Consider the following 21,391-nt stretch of genomic DNA (forward strand, 5'->3'; position numbering starts at 1 on the left):
AATTAAGTGGGTTTAGTTTCCTTCATCAATAATTCCAAAAAAACAAGGACACATGAAAATAGTTTGATATTTTATCATTTGAACTTTACATGGTTTCTCATTTAATAATTGTTTGCATTATATGACATGACTCTTAAAGAAGGGCATAAGTGTGATCCTATATGATCCTCTTGTCTATTAGAGCTTTTTTCACATCCCCATTGTGGCCTTGGTTTCTTCTTCTTATCCAGCTCATGTATTGGACATATTTTTTCACTTTTTTCATCTACAAACTCACATTTTATTATCATAAGTCCTGTCTTTGATATCCAAACCCAATAAAATGTAACGAAAATATGCTAGACTCAAACACTGAGGTGGGTTTAGCATTGTATGACAATAAAATGCTAAATAATAGGAAAAAAAATAAAAATCAAGATTTTATAATTTAACTTTAAATGGGGGTTATTTTATTTATTTGACCTGACTCTTTAAAATGGCGTAATTGGGATCTAAAATGATCTTCATGTGTATTTAGCCTTTTTCCAGTTCCCTATTGTGGCCTAGGCTTCCTCTTTTGATCTAGTTGATATCTTTCATTTGTGCTTTCTCCAATTGCATCTAGAAATCAGAAATTTCTATACCTCAGTCATGTGTTACAAATAAATTCCAAGACAACATGAGAACCATCCACTTTGATCAAAGATTCAGGTGGATTTAGTTTTATGCATCAACAAAAAATGAAAAATGACATAAGAGAATAGTTCAAGACATCATAATTTCCCTTGGGAGAAGTGACTGATGATGTCAGTATTTTAATGGAAATTCTGAAGTAACCAAAATGTAAGTTATATATTTAAAAATTAAATGAAACAGAATGTATATATGTATTGTATTTTTTATTTTGTGTTTCTCTGTCCCTTATCCTGATTGGTATTATGGATATATAGTCTTATTGGAGGGGTTCTCTGATCCAAAGACAGGCCCCCATTAAAGAAGACAAGTCTGGTTTCTATAACTCATCCAATGCATGCACCGGGTTGATTCTATATATCGTCACATACTAAAAATGATAGATTTTGTACTTTATACATCCTTTCTATAAATTAGTCTCATTCTCACATCATTTATGTTAACCCAATCCATAAAGTGAGGAAATCATTTGTAAATGATGCAACCTTATATGATTCAAGTGAAACTAATTCCCATGTGAGCAAAAGCAATCATGGTGAGAAAGATAATGCACGAGCCCAAAAATATATCCAATAAATGTTTTCAAACAGCATTAGGAAAAAACCACATTTGTTTTAGTGAAATCCTTATTGCATTTCCTCCCAATTTTAACATCCTTTCCTGCCATCACCACATCCTCAACCACAGCCTTTTAAGAGACCACTAACCATAGGTATCTCAAGAATCTCATGTCACCCTCGCATATGATAGAAACAATGTATAAATTGAATGATCTGGTTGTAGAAGACATAGTATTATTTTCTTGTAGATGTGTCTTTATCTTTGAACACTTTATTCAAATCCTGTAGTTCATACCTGGTGGTAATATATGTGCCCGACAAGTCAATCACACATTCCGTACCTCGTTCAATATTAGTTAATAGAACATATTCTTTATATTTCACGTGTGACGCTTATAATGAAGTCTATGAGTTTATGATCGGACTTAGTGAATTATGATGGAATCATAATGCGGTTATCATTAATCTTGAGGCATGTGCTCTAAATATTCCTATTTGAAATATAATCGAGAATGACATCAAAGTATCTAGATAGAGTAGCACTATCTAGCCTCACTCACTCATATGATGAGTATGGTCAATCCCGTAGCCATTAGTGTGGAGACACTAAGGATAGATAGTGGGTGATTTTTAGTGGAAAGAGTTCACTGAATTAATCTGTACAAATTTGTCAATGGTATTATACCAAACTTCCAATCAGGTTTATTCACGTCATGCTTGTGTAAGTGGTCCGTAGACATGAGACACCAAAGACGTCTTCTAGACGGACAGATGTACTTTGACTATGACCTAGGTGTCCCTAATGATGGGATTCTAAATAGCCTTAGTTCGGGTGCATCAAGAAGTTAACGAAGATTAATGGGATCATCCGCCCTTGGAATAAGAGGTGATTACTCTAGGAAGACGACGTGATGAAGTCCTTGGCCAAGGCAGTGAAATGTGGGGAGAAGAGTTCTCTGATGATTTTCCAACGCATAGTACTAAGTAGGATGACCGACTAGGGTGTGATAGTTAACCATACCCGAAGTTGTCCTAGGAGTGTCTAGTGGATGGACTATATATCCACGGTAAGTGATGACGAATAGGTTTTATGAGTGAGTCAATACACACTCCTTTCTATCTTCTAGAGCAAGAGGTATAGCTTGGCACCCTACGGGTTGGAAACTCAACCTATTGATTGGATAAAATTGATCCGATATTAATTAATATATATGATGATATAGGTAATTAATTTCGAAAGCCAATAAAGGTTATTAGGCCACTAGCATTGTTAACTAGACTCGTACATGGGCCTAGAGGATCACACATAAATGGTCTTTTGGACGTCGCAAAATATACTTAAGTTTTCGACTTTGATGTAAAATATCTACTTAGTATAGATAGGGTAAGGCTCTGAACAAAATTCACCCAGCCCATAATTGTTCAGGGGTTTTTTCGTTCTTCTCCTTCTCCCATGGTTCCTCTCTATTCATGATGCAATCTGGACGACGTAACAACGATGATGGAAGTTGAATGGAGCTTGTGAATGTGAAAGAGAAGACTAGACCTGTAGAGGACCACGTGGATACTTCTAGAGGCTTCACACGTGAGCAGTTCCACATGACTCGTTCGAAGATTGAAGGAATCACGCATGTGATCTATGCTGAGGCAATTTGGTTCTTAGTTTTGTCTAGGCCATTACGATTCGTTAAGTTCTTCTGATGTCTATCATTTTGAGTTGTCCATCTAAATCAATGCCTCTAGAGCCCAACAATACCTACTATATGGTTTCCCTGTCATCCTCTGCAGTGTTCACACTTACAAAGACAGAAAAAGGAGTTACAGTTAGCAACTCATGATGTATTCAATGCAGTAACCTCTTTCTCCCCGTAACACTATTAAGTCATTTTGTTAAATATTTAATCTTGAGATTTATATTAATAAACATATATATGATAGTAGGTATATAGAAGGGAACTTAGGGTGACCTCTACAAAAGTTACGTGATTAAGATTTGATATTTATATCCGTTATCTTTTACCAGACAGAAAAAATGACAAAATAAGAAAGAAGATAAGAAAATATTGTTAAGATGAGAATCACATAAAATCAGTACACTAAAGAGGGTTGATTATAATTGAAACTATGAGGAATTCATTTTACAAGGTATGAGATGGTCAGAGAGAGGGAGAGAGAGATAGAGAGAGAGAGAGAGGTAGGAAGTAGACATGGTCCAAACCGTGCGAGCAAATCCCGCTCGTGCGGTTGGGCGCATGTGCGCTGCGATTGTGCGATCAATCGCACAGGATTTTAGCACACCGCACAAGGGTCGGTGCGGAGCGAAAATTTGCTGTTGTGCAAATTTTCAGTGTGACTGCCTCCTCCCCCCCCCCCCCCCAGCCCACGCCTTGGATTTTAGCACACCGCACAAGGGTCGATGCGGCGCGAAAATTTGCCGTTGTGCGAATTTTCAGTGTGACTGCCTCCTCCTCCCAGCCCACGCTTTGCCGCCGGCTTCCCACTCTAGCCCGCGCCTCCTCCGGCCTCCCCCTCTAGCCCACTCCGGCCGTCCCCGCCCCCGTTCCCCCCCCCGTTCCGCCACGCCGCACCTTCCCCGGCCCGCGCGCCCCCTCCTCTGCCCGCGCGCGCCCCTCCGCTCCTCCCCCTTATTATTAATTATATTAATAATTAAACATAGTAATTATACCACTTATATTAAGAATTAATATAGTTATTTTATTTTCCAAATCGCATTTAATTTTTTTAAAATCTTTCTAAATGTGCAAATTTAGTGCGCCGTGCGGTGCGCTTTTCCGCACAAAAGCGCACCGCACACCGCACTGGGCATTTTGTGCGTGCCAAAATTCGCACACTCAGTGCGAATTTTCGCACCGCACCGCACGACCATCTCTAGTAGGAAGAGGAATAGAGAGGGGGAGAGAGAGGGATAGCGAGAAACAGACAAAACGACAGAGAGATAAAGAGGAGAGAAAGAGACAAAAGGAAATAGAGAGACAGGGAGAAAGAAAGAGAGCAAGAGAGAGACAATGAGAGAAAGAGAGAGAGTGGAACGAAAGAAAGAAAGAAATGGAAGGGAGAAAAAGAGCGTGGAGGGAGAAAGAGGGAGTAGAGGGAGAAAGAGAGAGTGGAGAGAGCGAGAGAAAGAGAGAGTGGAGGGAGCGAGAGGAGAGAGAGTGGAGGGAGAATGAGACAGGGGAGAGAGAAAGAGAACGTGGAGGGAGAGAGAGGAAGAGAGAGAGTGGAGGAGAGAGAGAAATACATAAAGTGGAAGGAGAGAGGGAGAGAGAGGAAGAGAGAGAGTGGAGGAGAGAGAGAAATACATAAAGTGGAAGGAGAGAGGGAGAGAGAGGAAGAGAGAGAGTGGAGGAGAGAGAGAAATACATAAAGTGGAAGGAGAGAGGGAGAGAGAGGAGAGAAGAGAGAGACTTACACGGTTACCCCACCCGCCGACCCGTGAAGTTGTGGACCGCGATCATTGGAGAAGTCGAGAAGAGAACAAAGTTTCCCAAGGGAGAAGCCCAAGTCCTTTATCATTAATCTCTTCTCGGGAATAATGATCCTTGGTGGGGCGACAGCGGTATCGGCCTACGCGGCATCTCCAAAGCCGCAAAGCTCGCGACTCGCCCACAGCCGCTCATCTCCCGCGGCGGCGGCGGTCACCTTCGCCAAGCGGCAGCGGCGGTGGCGCCGCCAGGACCCGGCGGAGACCGACGGCTCCCCCGAGCCAGGTGAGGGCGGGCTCGAGCTCTTGGCTTCTCTCCAGTCCGAGCCCGTCTCGTGGAGTGGCGCCGAAGCCGAGCCGCCGCAGCCGGGAGCGGCGGCGCTGAGAGGCGCTGATATTCTTCGAGCGCTTCAGCAGAAGTCAGCCACCGCCGCTCCGAAGGGCGCGGCCGCCGCGAAGGCGACGAAGGGGAGGAGGCGCGGCGGTGCCGAGGGACAAGCGTTAGGAGAAGCTTGGGATTATGCCAACGTCAGGGACTTGGACGTGAAAAGCGACTGGGCGGGTCGCCTTGATGAGCTCGATAGGCTCCTCCATGAGCTCCAGGCGCAGCAGCAGCAGCGTGATTAACCAAAGTTGAGTTTTTTGTATAAACGCTCCCCTGATTACTTGTCTCTTTCTCGTCCTCCCCCTCTCCCTCTCTCGCTCCCCTTCTCTCGTTCTCTCTCCTTCTCTCTGCTTCTCTCTCCCTCTCTCCTTCTATCTCTCTCTCTCTCTCCTTCTATCTCGCTCTGTTTTTCTCTCCTTCTCTTGCTCTCTCTCCTTCTCTCTGCTTCTCTCGCTCTCTCTCTCTCTCCTCTCGCTCTCTATTTCTTGATCTTTCGGAAGAGAGAGATTTCCTGAATTTGACGATTTCTTTTCGTGGAGAGAGGACGAAGAAGATCATGACGAGGGAATGTGTCTTGAAATGTCCATGTCCCCTCTTCGTGAAATTAGAACTATGGCGATTCATGAAAAATTAATCAAATTATAGATATATCGTGACGTCGTTTGCTGTTGGTTTGCGTCGCAACTCCATTTCAGCTATGAAAACAGTGGTCTGTTGGTGTGACAACATATAAATGTTTTGTCCTCGGAATATGCATCTTGTATTAAGTCAATGATTAACATGTCATATATCATCCACTTACACAAATAACAGTCATGGTAAAGGTGTTACTCGACCGATATCGAATCTCATTTGTCAAGTTTGATCTTAATTTTTTACTATGATTAATAGGTATACATATCTTCGAATTGCAACAAAAAATTAAGCTCACTGTGAAATATTAAGATTTGGTTGAATTTACTAGAAAGACAATGGGCCTATCTCAAAATCTAAGAAGAATATTACATATCTCAGAAATCATATTCTCCTTGGTTTTATGTAGCACTATATCATCTCTCCTTCTCAACTTAATCAATTTTTGTTCCTGCTTAATCTCAATGTATCAAAGCAGTAGAGTTTCCTGTCCTATTCATGCCTCCACACAACCTGTATTTTCCTGTCACCTGTGCCACATCATGCACAACCTAACACATGTGATTCCCCATATCATACCCTATTGCTTGTGCCATTACATCATCTGCACCATCAATGCTGATATTATATTTTTCGAATGATATTCTGATTTTTCTGAATTTCAGGTATTTTAGAAATTTTCTTGACATTAAATTCATAAAGAAATTAATTATATAAGTCAATGTCTATTTGTGCATTAATTAAATGTTTGAATCCACTCTGCCTTCGGGCACAGTTTGATTTGTTTGGATAGTAGCCAAACATTAGTTAGTTACGGTGATTGGTGGCCGCCAGCCATTTGCTATGGTCAATGATTAGTTGTGTCGATCAAAGCAAAAATTTTGTATGATCTTTGAATTGAAAATGGGTGGCAATTGAAGAAGTGGAAATTTATATTCTAATTAATTTGGTCTGAGACTCAAGACGCTTGACAGATGAATTAACCACTTAATCAAAATGAAATTAATATACTTATTTCATTTAAGGTGCAAGGAGATGAGGCAAAATGTGATTAATTCCCTGATAATCTCAAAATTGGGGTAAAAATTATGTCGTTGAAAATTTGAGTTTAATCAATAAAATCTATAAACATTTACTCGTAAAAAACTTAGTTAGCAAGTGACAAGTAAGGGTCATCTCCACAGGAAATGAATATTAGGGAAAGTCGATCTCAATTGGGTGAAGCACGACGATGGGAAGAGTTATGTACATGGTAGTGAATGTGTGATGAGAGTGAACGATAATATAAGAGATGGCTAATTAGGGTTTTACTAATTAGGGATTTAGAATGGAGGATAATGAAGAAATGAGATGGGATCGTGACGATGGCGTGGCAGATGGTGGATACAGTGAGTGATGTAATGGTTTTGAGATGGGATGATGAGTTGAGTAAGGAGAAAAGAACAATAAAGGTAGGCGATGAGATCATCACGGTGTGAAAGGACACGTGAAATTGGGAAGAGTGGATGATATTGGATGATGAGGGAGTGTATGAATGATGGTAATGGATAAAGGTTATAGATTTTGAAGATGGTTAAACTAACTAACGTGTTGGCAATGATTCAATGTAAGGTGAAAGGCTAACCTTAGATCCCTCTATTTGGCCACGGTGTCTTCTTATTGCAAATCAACCTCCCACGTATTTGTTGAACCTCCCTAAGCACCAGAGGCCCCAAGGAACACTGACTTCTATGCTCAGCATGGGTCATTTGATGGCAATTTTGAGGGCATGTATTTGAAACACACTTAAAACATAGTTATGCGCAAATGTGTCACCTGTTGGGCAACTTTGAGAACTAGCATCAATGATAGAATTCAACTCACATTTAACATTTTGATTCCAATATTTGGGTTATCCAATTATTTCATGCCATAATGGTGATCCATAGTAACAATTGAGAATAAAGATATGATAAACAGTCTGGAATAATCCAACTTTAAAGTATGATATTTTATGATCCAAAAGGAATTTTGGAGTCAAAGATTGAGGGAATCTTCATATTTATTTATTTCATCCATCCACTATTTTTCATATTTAAATATACCCTCTGTCTATGTAAAAAGTATCTTTCAAAATGTTTCCTAATATTATCAATAAATTTCATGGTAGGCAATAAAGGGTTCATATTGAACTTATAACAGCTATAGTTGCTGGAAGTGGAAAAATAGGGTTATATTGCATTGCATGAGGATTACTATAACCTAGAGTTTCATGTTGATCATTTATGAAATAAGATAAAGTATACCATCACGAATTGGGATTACCGATAGCTTGAGATAATACATACCTAGCAACATGCTGTCTTACGAAACCACATATCACGAATGTCTGGACTTTTATATCGCTATTTCTTCGGGTAATCTACATTTTTTTAAGAAATTTGTTGCACCCACAACAATTTATACAATGACCGATAAGAGATGATGGTATCGAACGTCGACGGTGTCGTCGTCCGACGGATAAACCCTATTAGGTCGATGTAACTACGATGCAAAAATGAATGTCCTACGTATCATACATGCAAGCTCCGACTTGAGGGTGGCACCAAGCTCCTAGCTTGGACGGGTCACCGAGTGACGGAGATGGTGGTCTCTTGAACCTCACCGGAGCGTCGAAGTCGTCTACGACCGAACGGATTCAATCCGTAGCGCTCGCACATAACAGACATTCTCGTCCATACCAGTAAGACACTCAAGTATGACGTAGTTTTCTCTCAAAACCTCTCTCACCTACCCACCCCGAGCGCGGTGGAGTCAAGACAAAAATTTACTGCAAGCGGTAATTAAACGAGCGATGGGAGAGGACGACATACCTTGTCGACGTGGCTCGTGGTGCAGAATTTGTCGATGGTCGACGGCGGTCGAAGCTGGTGGAGCGGAGAGGCGCCGGAGAGTGTACGGCAGCTTGACGAGCAAGATGATGCTGGAACTCTAGGGTAAAGATCGAAGGAAGAGGGATCGTGGTCGGGGCTGAGAGGAGGCGGCTTAAGCGTAATTCTGAACTCTCGCGTGCCCCTTTGGAGGACTGGCGCAAGCAGATTCTGGCACGCGACGCGAGCAGAAATGTTCGGCACTTTGGCAGCACGCAGATCTAGGCACGGAGGACCACCGTTCTATCAATTGGTACTTTAGGAGTTTTGGCGATCGACTGAAGTCGAACCAACAGAGCAGTGGGTCAGATGGCGGGTGTCGATTGAGCTTCTGCTGTGTCCTAAAGTGGGAATTGTCGACAATGGGCGCTCCTCTTCGCGGGCGAGGGGGAGGGGCCTTTAAGCAGGCTCAAGAGCCTCGTTTGGTGGCGAATTGTTTGTTCCCTCAATCGGATTGATCGACGTTTCGGGATTCCGATCGATCAGAGGGTTCGTCCAGCTTGCCAGGGTGCTCGTTGGGGGACGTCCTTCGCTCAAGGGGAGGCGTCAAGAGTTGGCCCCGCGAGTAAATAAACCGGCCCCTTGAGAATTTACCGGTTCCCGTTCTCTGGCGTGCGCTGGGAGATCGGGCACATCGGGAATGAACTATGTGGGGGCAGGGAGGAGGACGGCCCTGGCAATAGTATTGCCGGGAATAGTCAAGTCTTCCCCTAGAATATCACGCACCCAATAATTGACATGTGCGGGCAATTTAGATAGCCGGAATTTTGTCCTTGCGGTGGAGTGCTCGGGCAAGGTGAGAGAACTCCGCCATGAGAATTGGCCGCCTAGAAGGAATGGACATCAATACTCCGATCAGAGAAAAATTGTGGGGGTAGGGAAGCGTTCCTGACCCCCCAATTTCCACCTTCTTCCCTTACGCTCCCTCTTCCTCTTCCTCTACATCTTCTCTTGATCGAATAAGGGAGACTAGACGAAAATCAAATGTAAACTTCTCAATTTCTCTTGGTCTGAATGTTTAGGGCACCCTCTCTTCCCTTACAAAGGGGAGAGGTCAATGGGTCACCAATTGAGTCAACAAGAGGGGGAAGAAAAGGGTCCAATTAAGGGGGCCCTTATAATGGGCCCCCTCATTACAAAATTAAAGGGTAAATTAAAAATAAAAAGAAGAAAAGGAAAACAAGAGACAAGGCCCAAGGAAGGGGGTCCAAAATGGATAAGGACCCTTCACGTGTCGACGATGAGGGACATACAGGACACGTCACAAATGCGACAAAAACACAGCAACGAAACAAGAAAAACACAAAACACGAGAAAGAACGAAGAAAACAAATCATGATAATTCAAGCAATTTCACCCAATCTTCGACGATGGTGTCAGACGGCACAGACGACGACGTCCACGATCTTTGATGGTGTGCGCCATCATTAAAATTTATTATGCTCATCCCTCATTGATTTTCATGTATAAAATTATTCAGAATTATTTGTGTGGCTTATTATATCAATTTCTCATAGCTTACTACTAATTCACCTTTACAACTATATTTATTTTTAGTCAGCAAATTGATTTTGTAATTTAAATTTTATTTTGGTTGTATTATTTATTTTTCAGAGTGAAAGATTCAACAGTTAAACCAATCAACATTAGCAAAGAAGAAACACCTCTCGTCCCCTTGGGCACATGATAATGCGGTTGATGTAACACAAAGAGTGCCGGGATTGAACGGCTCGTGTTACACCACAGGGAAGGGGCTTACGTATAGATATGTGGCAATGAGGAGGCATGATGCGAGTGTGTAAAAATCAATGAAGTACACGACAAAAGCTACAGACCTAGGGCGTAAGACCAGGATAACAACGCGAGGGGTCTTGATGATAAGCCTAAAATTAGTGAGTAAGCAAGGAGTCGAACCATAGGGAGGCACTAAGCAAGAACTTTTGTCCTATTTCAGACAATTAATTCAAGAATAAGTTAACTTTGGTCTTAATAGACTTCAATTATGTTTAATTCTGTTTATAATTAATCAAAATTAAGTAGAAACTTAATTTTGATCTTAATGTTTTCTCTCAAGACACTCAAGATACGATAATTTTGATTATAGTATCAGATTAATTTGGATTACCAATTTCCCAATCAAGATAACTTTTTAAAGATAATTTTTATTTATTAAAATTGTGAATTAATAATCAAGAAAGGGATTTTTTAAATTCGACTTTAAGATGGACAACTTTTTGGATGAAATTTTGGATTTAGGTTTTTTATATATTGAATTAAATTTTTAAACAACCAATTTTGAAATCTAGAGAGATAAAGTAGACGAATTAACCTAGAGAGGAAAAGTGGAAGAATTTGGGGGGAAATGGATTAAAGATGAAATTCGACCCTAATCAAAAGATCTAAGATGCCAAATTGGATGAAAATCAATGTAGAACTAATGATAAAAATCAGATCTTGAATCCAAATCAAAATGCAATGCTAATTTCATATCAAATCAACTTTAAGGGCATGAACATTTTGCCCATGCCATGGCATTTTAGAACCTTTCAATAAGAAATTCAAAAAGCAAAATACAAACATACAACTTTCAATGATGAATCAGGATCTGTCGACTTTTAAAGCATCACCTATGTCCTTCCTAGCCTCTATTTAAAAAGTGAATTTCACCTTCTTCCTAACCTCTATTCAAAAATCCAACCATATGGATTGTAGAGGGAAAAAAGACAAACATGCCCTCAAAATTTCAGCTGAATCGGACGGCTAGATCTCAAGATATCGCCATTTTACCAGTGTTTAATCTCAATTATTGGATTGTTTCATCTCTCTTCCACGCAGCTAAAAAATCTCTTTTTTTATTAGCTGATGTCTTTTCCTCATTTCCACATCCTCGGATTGTTTTCTGACATGTCTTTTTGTGCTTCCAAAGGTCGCAATCATCGCAAAATGATGTTGCGTTTGAACGGAGGAGAATGTGCCATGTCGTGCATGTTTTTTAAATCAATCGTAAAAGACAAAATACCCTTTTCGTTAGAAATTATTACACGCCATTTTTTATTGCTACGTGCATTTAATGCACATGGCAAATCGATTACCGTGTGTAATAAATATAATGAATATAGTCTTTTATACATGCACGTGCCGTCGGTTGACGCATGCAATAAATGCACCCGGCTAACCAACTGCGCGTATGAGGAATAGTCTTGCTTTATAAATGCATGTGGAGCTCGATTCTTGGCGTGCATTTATTACGTGAAAAAGTTAATAAAAAAACAACAGTTACCTTTTTCCTCGTCACCTATTCCAGTGGTTTTCGAGACAGTGATTTGCTCATTATGGCATCACGTCCGTTCTTTCGCTCTTAAAATCGCCCTGGCACTATTGAAGTCTTAGATCTCTCCAGTTGATCTTTAACCAGCAATACGCACATCAACAAATCAAAGAACGTAATGCCATAATGAGCCAAAAGCATTCAATGAAAGCATCCAATCATCTGCCCAAATTTTTGGGCAAATGACATGGATGCCACAAAAATTCAAAAGAAAAATCATTTAAAATACTAAATAAATCATTAAAAATATTCATTTAATTCTAAAATTCATTTCTTGGCTATAGAATTGTCAGAAAATTAGTAAAGCCTTTGCCAACCTCTAGCCAAGTATTTTATGCCCTGTAAAAAATATTTCTTCAATGCACTAAGGTTAAGTACCATGTAGAAAATACTAAAAAATTAGAAACAATCATAAAATCAGAGTGCAAGCCATTTATGTCCATTTATGTATGATAACATGCAAATATGGCCAACAAAACACACATATTTAATGTAATATACATCAATTGAAAATCATAATTTGCAACTTATCACTAGGGTAGCCGGCATGCTCCCAATGATCCAAATAATCAGCTCAAAGGTTGACGGGGTGGAGGACAATATCTGTCTGCAAGTGTCTACGACCATCGTCGAGAGCGACATGATCCAACATAGAGAACAAAATTCCTATCTCTAGACTCAATGGCTAACCTATGACTTGAAAATTCGTGGCACCACAGTAGAAGAGGACAACATTGGCAAAAATAATAATACTGAAGTAAAAGGGGAGAGGTGGTGTGACCTTTGGGTCGACGCCCGGACGCTCAAGGCCGTGTATTGCTTGTTAGTGACAGAAGTCGAGGGATCACTAGCTCGATAGTGAGCGTCATGGTTGCTTGGATAGATGGTGGGTGGCGGGCGGCCTCAAGTGGGAGACACATGGGCATCAATCGGATATTGGCAGGGGCAGTGGCAGGCATGCAAGGGATGCCTACGTGGGCATGATGGCGAGAGAGGTGGCGGGCTCAACAACAAGTGTGATTGCGAACGCAGCGGCAAGCACGGTGACAGGCACGATAGCGATTCTGCGATTGGTGCGCGGGAGCACAGGCGGGCGAGCCAGACCCTAGACGATGAGCGTGGCTGGCGGGCGCTAGGATGGTGCCTGCTAGGGTAGCCCTTGTGGAAAGCGACTAGGGCAGCCCTCACTGTCAGCGGCTAGGACAGCCCCTGTGGGCCGGGGTCACTCAAGGACGGCTATTTCAATGACTGGATACGGTCAGGGTCACTCAAGGACAGCAAGAGGCAATTAGCGATGCCTGGGGACAGTCGGGATGGCTGGTGATGGCCGGGGATGGCCGGAATTGGCCGTAGGGTCAGAAACTCAATGGGCTACCGCAAAGGCGGCAATCAAGGGCGACAACCTGGGGCAGTGACTGATGTCAGAAACTCGATGGGCATTCGTGGCGTGTGCGACGTTTGATCTTTTGACTGCAGCAGCAGTGGCGACGACCGTCAATTTGGCGGCGTCGTGATGATGACGCTTAAGGTATCCACTGACGAAAAAGGACATATAATGACGATAAGAGGAGGCGACTGATCTTCCGATGGCAGTATTGGCTTTGCAGTAGTGAAATGGCGGTGGAGGGTCATCCTGCGTTTGTTGACCTTGAGTCCATTCTAAAAAGCAGTATGATAAGTCTCCATGAAGTAGAAGGGCATGAGCCCAAAAAGTGAATAAAACTTCATATTTTCATCTATTGAATTTTGAGTGGTTCTTTGGGCATACCTTCACTTTTATAGGGTAGGGAGGGTTGCCCTAATGAGCCCAATTAAGGGAACTTCTAAAGCGCAGGACTTCCCCTAACGGCTGAACAAAAATGAAAAGACACGAAAAAGACGTCGAGAGCCCAAAACACAGGGGCCCTCAATAAAATCCATAACAAAAATAAACGTTCAGAAAATAAACAAACTATTGGATGCCTATCATCCAGCTAGATACTCGAAGATCCGGTCCTTCGTGTCGACTCAGGCTCTAGGGATCAGTTGCTGACGAGCTTGGGCTTGATCTTCCAGATTGGTCCTCCATTAGAGTTGGTGAGATATTCTCTCTTTTTCTCTATGACTTCTTCATGACTTTCCTTAGGTTATCTTCTTAGAAGATAGCCTAGATCCTCACATTTTTACACATTGTGATGGTCAGGTGTGCTTGCTAGAGTGTGCCCACTATTCACATCTACATTAATTGGAGGCACATATTTGTATCTGACTTTACTCTACCACTTAAAGTGTAGTTAGAAGTTGTGCTTTGTAAAATTCAATTACCTCAGACTGTGAGTGATCAAACATCACTGGCCCTACTGGACAATTGGCTATGGTAATTTTCAATTAGAATTGACTATTATTTGCTACTAGAAAATTCAATTAATTCCTGAAATTATTATATATAACTTGGTTAAATTAAATAAAATTTTACTTTTTAAAACCTTCACTCTATGTTATTGACCATCAGCCAATCTATGCTCACAGGTAATGTATAAATATTTTTTATGACACAAAATTTTAAATGACATCTTAAACCCAACTTTGTGCTTATCAATGTCTCACCTACCTGCCCAAAACCTTGGTTATTTCACACCATTCAACATAAGGAACAACCTAGTGCCTTCAACTGGAGGACTAATATTTATGTTCTACATGTTGTGCTATTCTCTGCCACTTGATGCCACATCTTTGCATGCCACATTGTGTCATATCGTTGCCTGCCACCTTATGCCATTTCACCACTACCTACCTCATAATCTCTTAATGACATGTGCCATGTGATCGCCATATGTTACATTATTTGATGTCATCACCATATCACCTATGAGAAATTCTATTTTGAAAGGACAATAGGTCTGTCGGATATTTCACTTCCGCACATTTTTCCAAAACCAAATCCAAAAATTCTGAAAATGCTTTAACTGAAGATTCACCGAAAGCTGTATCCCAAATCTTTTAAGCTTTAGAAAACATGAAAAACAAATGATTGGGATGAGGTTGAAGTAAATTAGTGGCCTGATTTAATTATGTTTGAAATGGTATATGTATGTTTGATGATATTATGAATCCATATAGTGCATTTAATTGATGAAAATTCAATTTCTACGAATCTAGAGAATTCTTATGAAAGTAATGAGATTATTAGCAGGAAAATGTTTACTTATGAAAATTAAGATTACAAATTTATATGTCCTTATGATAGTATTCATGGCATTAACAGTTTTTTGTATGCTAAAAGTGATATTCATATGGATGAATCTTGTGACCAACATGTGACAGTTTTAGGATAATTTTTTTTGAAGAAACTAATGTTTACTTTTGTCAATGCTTCATAACGCTGAGAGGTATTAGTATTCAAAAGGTCTTCAACCAAGACAAATCATAAGAATTTTACGAAAAATATGTTTTACCTATTGTCTTGATAGATTCTTTAATATACATTAAAAAATGTTATTCTTCAAATTTGTGTTGTAGTGAAAATTCATAGTTCACAAATAAAGTCATGATTATTTAGATACATTATATTTGTTGAAGTTTTGGGAAAAAACATTTTTGGGCCAAAATATTCATGAAAAAATCATGAAACACATTTTTTTGTATGGATATTGAATATCTCGTAAAGAAAAAATATAGTGACATAACGAAAATTATTTATTTTCTTTCAATGAATTTTATTTAGTTATTTTCTATGTATTATATTGTATTCTAGTTGATGTCTTTATTTAGTTATTTGCTCATTTCTCTTTTTTGAAAAAAAAGTTTTGGCGCTCCTTCGAGCTCCCTCTCGCCATTTTTGCCCGCGTACTCTCTCCCCGGCAACCTCCGGCGATCACCTTAGAAAAACCGTTGTGGCTCCCTTTGAAAAACCCTGCCTAATTTCCTCTCTTCTCGAATCGTGCTTACTTTTCTGCCGAAATTCACTAGACACATAACGAATCGTGCTTACTTTTCTACAGGAAGACATATTGCAATTAGGGATGTGAGCAGATTCCATCATTTTAGGCAGGGTTTATGTTCCTGTGGGGACTATTGGTGAACATTTGCAGAATAATTCCATCCCCAGGTCAGACTTTAAATTTCTCTGATCTTTTGGAGTTAATGATTGATAGATATTTGACCAAAGAACTATGGTTTGTTCTTACCGACTGTGCATTATTTTATCTTTGTGGAAACAGAAAATTCTTTGAATGGTAAGTTATGTGTCTTGAGAAACTGGAGTTCTTCCTTTTTGGTTGTTCATTCATCCATGTATTCTGATTCAGTGGCTTGCTACAAATATGTGATCTAGGTGGGTCTCGGAGTAAGCTTCAGTTAGGTAATTTTTAGATGATGCTAGTTTGGACGAAGTTCATGTTCAATCTTTTTTTATGATTTTAGAAAATATTTAGCTGGTTTTTATTTTCTTGCGATATACGTTGATTATCATACTTTAATGTTCACTCAGGTATTCTGACTCAAATCTAACGTTCTCATTTGATAGACATAATCACTGAGATTCACATTTTACACAGTATGTGACACAAACTTCTTGGAAATAGTTAACACACTAGAATTCCCAAAGGAGAATGTACAAGTTTATAGATCAGAGAAGAGGTTACACTATCACAAACTCTCTCTGGACTTAACTACTAAGCGATCACTCGCCCCCACTCTCTTCAGTACTTCTTAAGAGCCTTAGGAATCACTCCTTCTCTTGAGTGTTTTTCCTGGCTATACAATCATAATTATACATTTATATAGTGTCATATTTAGGTCGCTTGTTTTGGCAAAACAATTCGATTTTTATAGAATAGTAACCCGTGTTTGTAAGAATAGTGTACAGGGGCTGTATCTTGATTTTTGATACTCGCAATAAGATCAGATAAGGAAATATCTTGTAAAGATTCCATCTCCAATTGTTGCCTATCCAACCAATGTGTCAAGGTAATAGCGTTGCATTGAGGAAGGACGGGAGGATGAGATCTGGATAAGGAGTCGGCGACGATGTTGTTTTGTCCAGCTTTGTATTTGATCTCAAAACTGAATCCCATTAGCTTAGTTAACCATTTATGGTACCGAGGAGGCACTTCGGCTTGACCATTTAAATATTTCAAACTGAACTGGTCCGTAAGTATCAGGAATTTATCGAGTATTAGATAGTGCTTCCAATGTTGGACTGCTAACACGACTGCCATGAACTCCCTTTCATAAGTTGATTTGGATTGAGCTTTTAGCCCAACATCTTGCTAAAATACGCAATAGGATGAGATTCCTGGATTAACAGAGCACCAATTCCAGTCCATGAAGCATCCGTTTCTAAGATGAATGGTTTAGAAAAATCGGGTAATTGTAGTATAGGAGGTGAAGATAGTGCCAATTTTAAATTAAGAAATGCGGTCTCTGCCTCATGAGTCCAGTGGAAGTTGCCTTTCTTTAACAATGCAGTCAGAGGGCTTGCCTTTTCCGCATAATTTTTCACAAATCGTCGGTAGTAATTGGTGAGTCCAAAGAAATCCACGTAGTTGTTTCAGCGTTCCTGGTTTTGGCCATTCTTTGACAGCCTTAATCTTGCTTTCAACAGTTTCTACTCCCTTATCTGAAATCCAATGTCCCAGATATTCCACATGATCAGTGAATAAGGTACATTTGTTAGCATTGATCTTTAAATGATGTTGCTCTATGATTTGGAATACAGCGTCCAAATGCTGTTGATGCTCTTCTTTACTTTTGCTATACACCAATATATCGTCAAAGAAAACTAAAACAAAACGCCGGAGTTGGTGTTCGAAGATGGTTTTCATCAATTCTTGAAAGGTTGTTGGAGCATTAGTCAACCCAAATGGCATTACCAGGAATTCATAATGTCCATGATGAGTTTTAAAACCAGTTTTTTCTACATCAGCTTCGTGCATTCTTATTTGATAATAGCCAGATTTCAGGTCCAGTTTGGAGAATATGATGGCTCCTTGTAGCTCATCGAAAAGGTCGTCCATTAATGGAATTGGGTACCTATTAGGTATCGTTATTTTTTTCAAAGCCCTGTAATCCACACAAAGCCTCCAAGTGCCTTATATAGCGACATTCCAGTAATTCATTAATGAGTTTCTCCAATGACGATTTATGTTGATGTGAATATCTATAGGGTTTTTGGTTGATTGGTCTTGCCATTGGGTCTAGGACAATGCGGTGATCTACTGTTCTAGTTGGCGGCAAGGTTACAACTGAAGAGAAGACTGTGGGATATTTTTGTTGATATTCCGAGAAAACACCAGAACTAGAAGTAAGAGAAAATACCTGAACTGAGCCAGTGTTGCAGCATTCTTGCAATTTCCGGAGGTGTTGTTTACTATCAATGATGTTGTGTCCTGAAAAATAGGCATACACCTCTTTTAAACTTGCTATTGAATACTGCTGAAGAAAGTAGAGTTTCCGAGTTTGGGACTGACTTCACATTGTCGACCAGTGACACTGATGATGCTCCTGGTGCCTTTTGCTTCTTCAGATCCTGGATTTCAGTCTTTAGTTCAGCGAGTTGCTCCATCATTGCTTGAATCAAGTTGCTGTTCGATGTTGTCTGTGGTAACTGCAAATTGGTGCCTTCCTTTTGACCATCATCTATAGCGTTCCCCATACTCGGCAAATGAAAGCCAAATTCCAAGGATTTGACGGCTCTGATACCAATGATACAAACTTCTTGGAAATAGTTAACACACTAGAATTCCCAAAGGAGAATGTACAAGTTTATTGATCAGAGAAGAGGTTACACTATCACAAACTCTCTCTGGACTTAACTACTAAGCGATCACTCGCCCCCACTCTCTTCAGTACTTCTTAAGAGCCTTAGGAATCACTCCTTCTCTTGAGTGTTTTTTTCCTGGCTATACAATCATAATTATACATTTATATACTGTCATATTTAGGTAGTTATACTGCCTCTTTAGTTTGCCCCTACGAACATATCCAAATATGCTGTCTCTTGATCACCCCTCTCGGCTTCTTCTTCAAAAGGTGCTTGCGGTAGTTTCTCTTCATGTGCCTTAGTCGCCCAGCCTTCCAACGGTATATGTGAGCTCCTCTTCAGATAACTGTCATTTTTCATGCTCACTAGTGATTTAGTTCTTCTCTTATATACTAAAAGAAGATTCGTATCAGTATGATATATTCGTTTTCATTCAGTTTCGTACAATCAGAGGTTTTTTATTCATTTAAATGAATGATTTTATACTCTGATGATTAAGTGATCGCCCGAGTCCCATGATCCTGGATAAGTATCTGGCGATGAAGGCAATTTAATGAATGGTTTTATACTTTGATGATTGGGTAATCGCCTGCATTTTATTCTTTATCTGAAAATTTGATTTTCTTGCCTTCGTATCTTTACCCTGCTCGTCTTTTTCTTCAAGTAGAAGAATGTATATGTGGAAAGTAATAATTTGATGAAATGGGGCTACAATCTTAGGCCAACATGATTAAAACTGAGTACATAAACTTGCAGCATGAAGGGTGCTGTAGTTGGGGTTGCTACGACATCAGAAGACGCAAGTGCTGGCACGGGAGTATTAGATGTTGCTCCCGTCGGTGAATCATCAATTGCTCATGCTTGGCCTGCATCGTCTAGTGGTATTCCAATTACTCAAAAAGTATCCGTTGGAGATATCTTTGAAACACTCGATGAAGCACGTGAGAAGTGTACCAAGTACGCCAACTGCCCCCTTGGGCAGAAGAGTTCCAAGCACTTGCAATTCATTAGGTTTCTTTGTTTTCGTGGTGGTCAGGCATTGACGAAGCAATCCTCAGTTTCTACATAGTTCCAAAGAGAGAAGAGGACATTGAAATGTCAATGTCCATTCGTAATTAAGTTGCGGTTAAATCAAGCCTCGGGCGTCTATGAAGTGTATCAGATGAATAATCAGCACAATCACGATCTATTTACTGAAGCTGAGTTGGCTCAAATGCCGCAAAATCGCTTCATTCCGGACAAAGTGAAAACAAAAATGCTGGAGTTAAATGAAATTGGCATGCTCAGTTGCTCTCAAATGAAGACATTGGTAGAGCAGGAGCATTTCCCAGATGTTGCAGTTACGTGGACAATAAGAGACATTCACAATCTGTTACAGAAATCCTCTAGCCGAGCTCGCGAGACTAACGACTTTGTCAAATTATTGAAAGAGAAGTCCAATCACGGAAACATCTTAGTAAACAACCATGGAAACAATCTAGCCATCCATCCATGCATCTTTGAAACTATCCATCCTTGCATCTTTGAAATTATCCATCTATGTATGCATCTTAGTAAACAACCATGGAAACGCGTAGAGTTGACGTGGCTAGAAGAGGCAGAGAATGTGTCGCTGAGGCAAAAATCATGCATCGATGGGTTCCTCGGATCGAACAGGGAGGACGACTCGAACGCGTTTGCGGAATGTGTGAAAACCAAGCAGATTAAAGTGGTGAGATATCTATCTTTCTTCTCGATAAGGGTGTCATTTATTTAGATTACCCTAATATAAGGTGTCAGTTATTTATATGTTGGATTTCGCAGATACTGGCGTTGGGCATCTGCACAGACATTTGCATGCTGGATTTCATCGCGACGACACTGGCAGTACGCAACGTCGGTCTGGCGGCGCCCCTCGAGGACATCGTCTCTTGGAATGTTCAGGATCTAATGCACCATGTGGGTCTCTGCATCGCCGAAGGAAGAGGAGCCAAGATAGCACACCGAGTCTCCTTCTCCCACTAGCTCTATCACCATCATCGTAACAATTATATGTTCTATATGTTTGGCTGTTGATGAGATCAAATATTGCTTCATCTTTCTCTTTTTGAGTGGGACTTGTTGAGGGGAGAATGGATACTTGTATAAACAAAAAATATTTACAGAGATAACAAGATTAGCCCCACAGGCTGGCATCGATTTATAAAATGAATTTGAGCCGTGCTCTCTATCGGCTCTGCCTGAGAGCGGAGAGCGGAGAGGAGATGCTCAACATAGAGGTTAGTGATCTCAAAATTCCAATACCTTCAACAGCGTAAGGGACAACGCTGGAGCTCTTATCGTGTCCTTCCAATCGGATATGAGGTCCCTCGGGAACGTAATTACTCTCAACCGCATTGCAAACTTAGTATTCACAAGAGTCTAGAAGAGTACTCTATTATCTTTGCGTAACTTAATACCCTTTGAAGATGTAATAATATTGGCCAAGAAGATGTTATTTTATCACGTACAAAGACACATCAATGAATTTTTGGTGTACAAAAAGAATGAACGCTCCCTCGTCTGGTGTTGGCATCTGCACAGACATTTGCGTGCCTCATGGGTTTCATTTCAAGTTCACAGTTGAGGCTGTCTCTCCAAATCACACGTCCATTTTTCTTGAACTCAAGCACGAATCCAATTCCTGATTCTTCCTCAACCGGTCTGGGAACACACGTAGAAAGCTCTGCGGAGCGCCGCCT

At 40.5% G+C, this 21,391-nt stretch overlaps 1 protein-coding gene and 1 pseudogene across 1 annotated transcript; both read left to right on the forward strand.

Annotated features, from left to right (window-relative positions):
- The first annotated feature begins 4,649 nt into the window (after nucleotides 1-4,649).
- LOC144712389 (death domain associated protein) lies at nucleotides 4,650-5,707 on the forward strand. Its single transcript, XM_078586647.1, has one exon. The coding sequence runs from the start codon at nucleotides 4,786-4,788 to the stop codon at nucleotides 5,299-5,301; it is 516 nt and encodes a 171-aa protein (XP_078442773.1). The 5' UTR covers nucleotides 4,650-4,785; the 3' UTR covers nucleotides 5,302-5,707.
- Nucleotides 5,708-19,428: 13,721 nt separating this feature from the next.
- LOC144712488 (nicotinamidase 1 pseudogene) lies at nucleotides 19,429-20,675 on the forward strand (annotated as a pseudogene).
- Nucleotides 20,676-21,391: the final 716 nt, after the last annotated feature.

Source organism: Wolffia australiana, chromosome 14 (assembly GCF_029677425.1).
Source record: "Wolffia australiana isolate 7733 chromosome 14, ASM2967742v1".
Lineage (NCBI taxonomy): Eukaryota > Viridiplantae > Streptophyta > Magnoliopsida > Alismatales > Araceae > Wolffia > Wolffia australiana.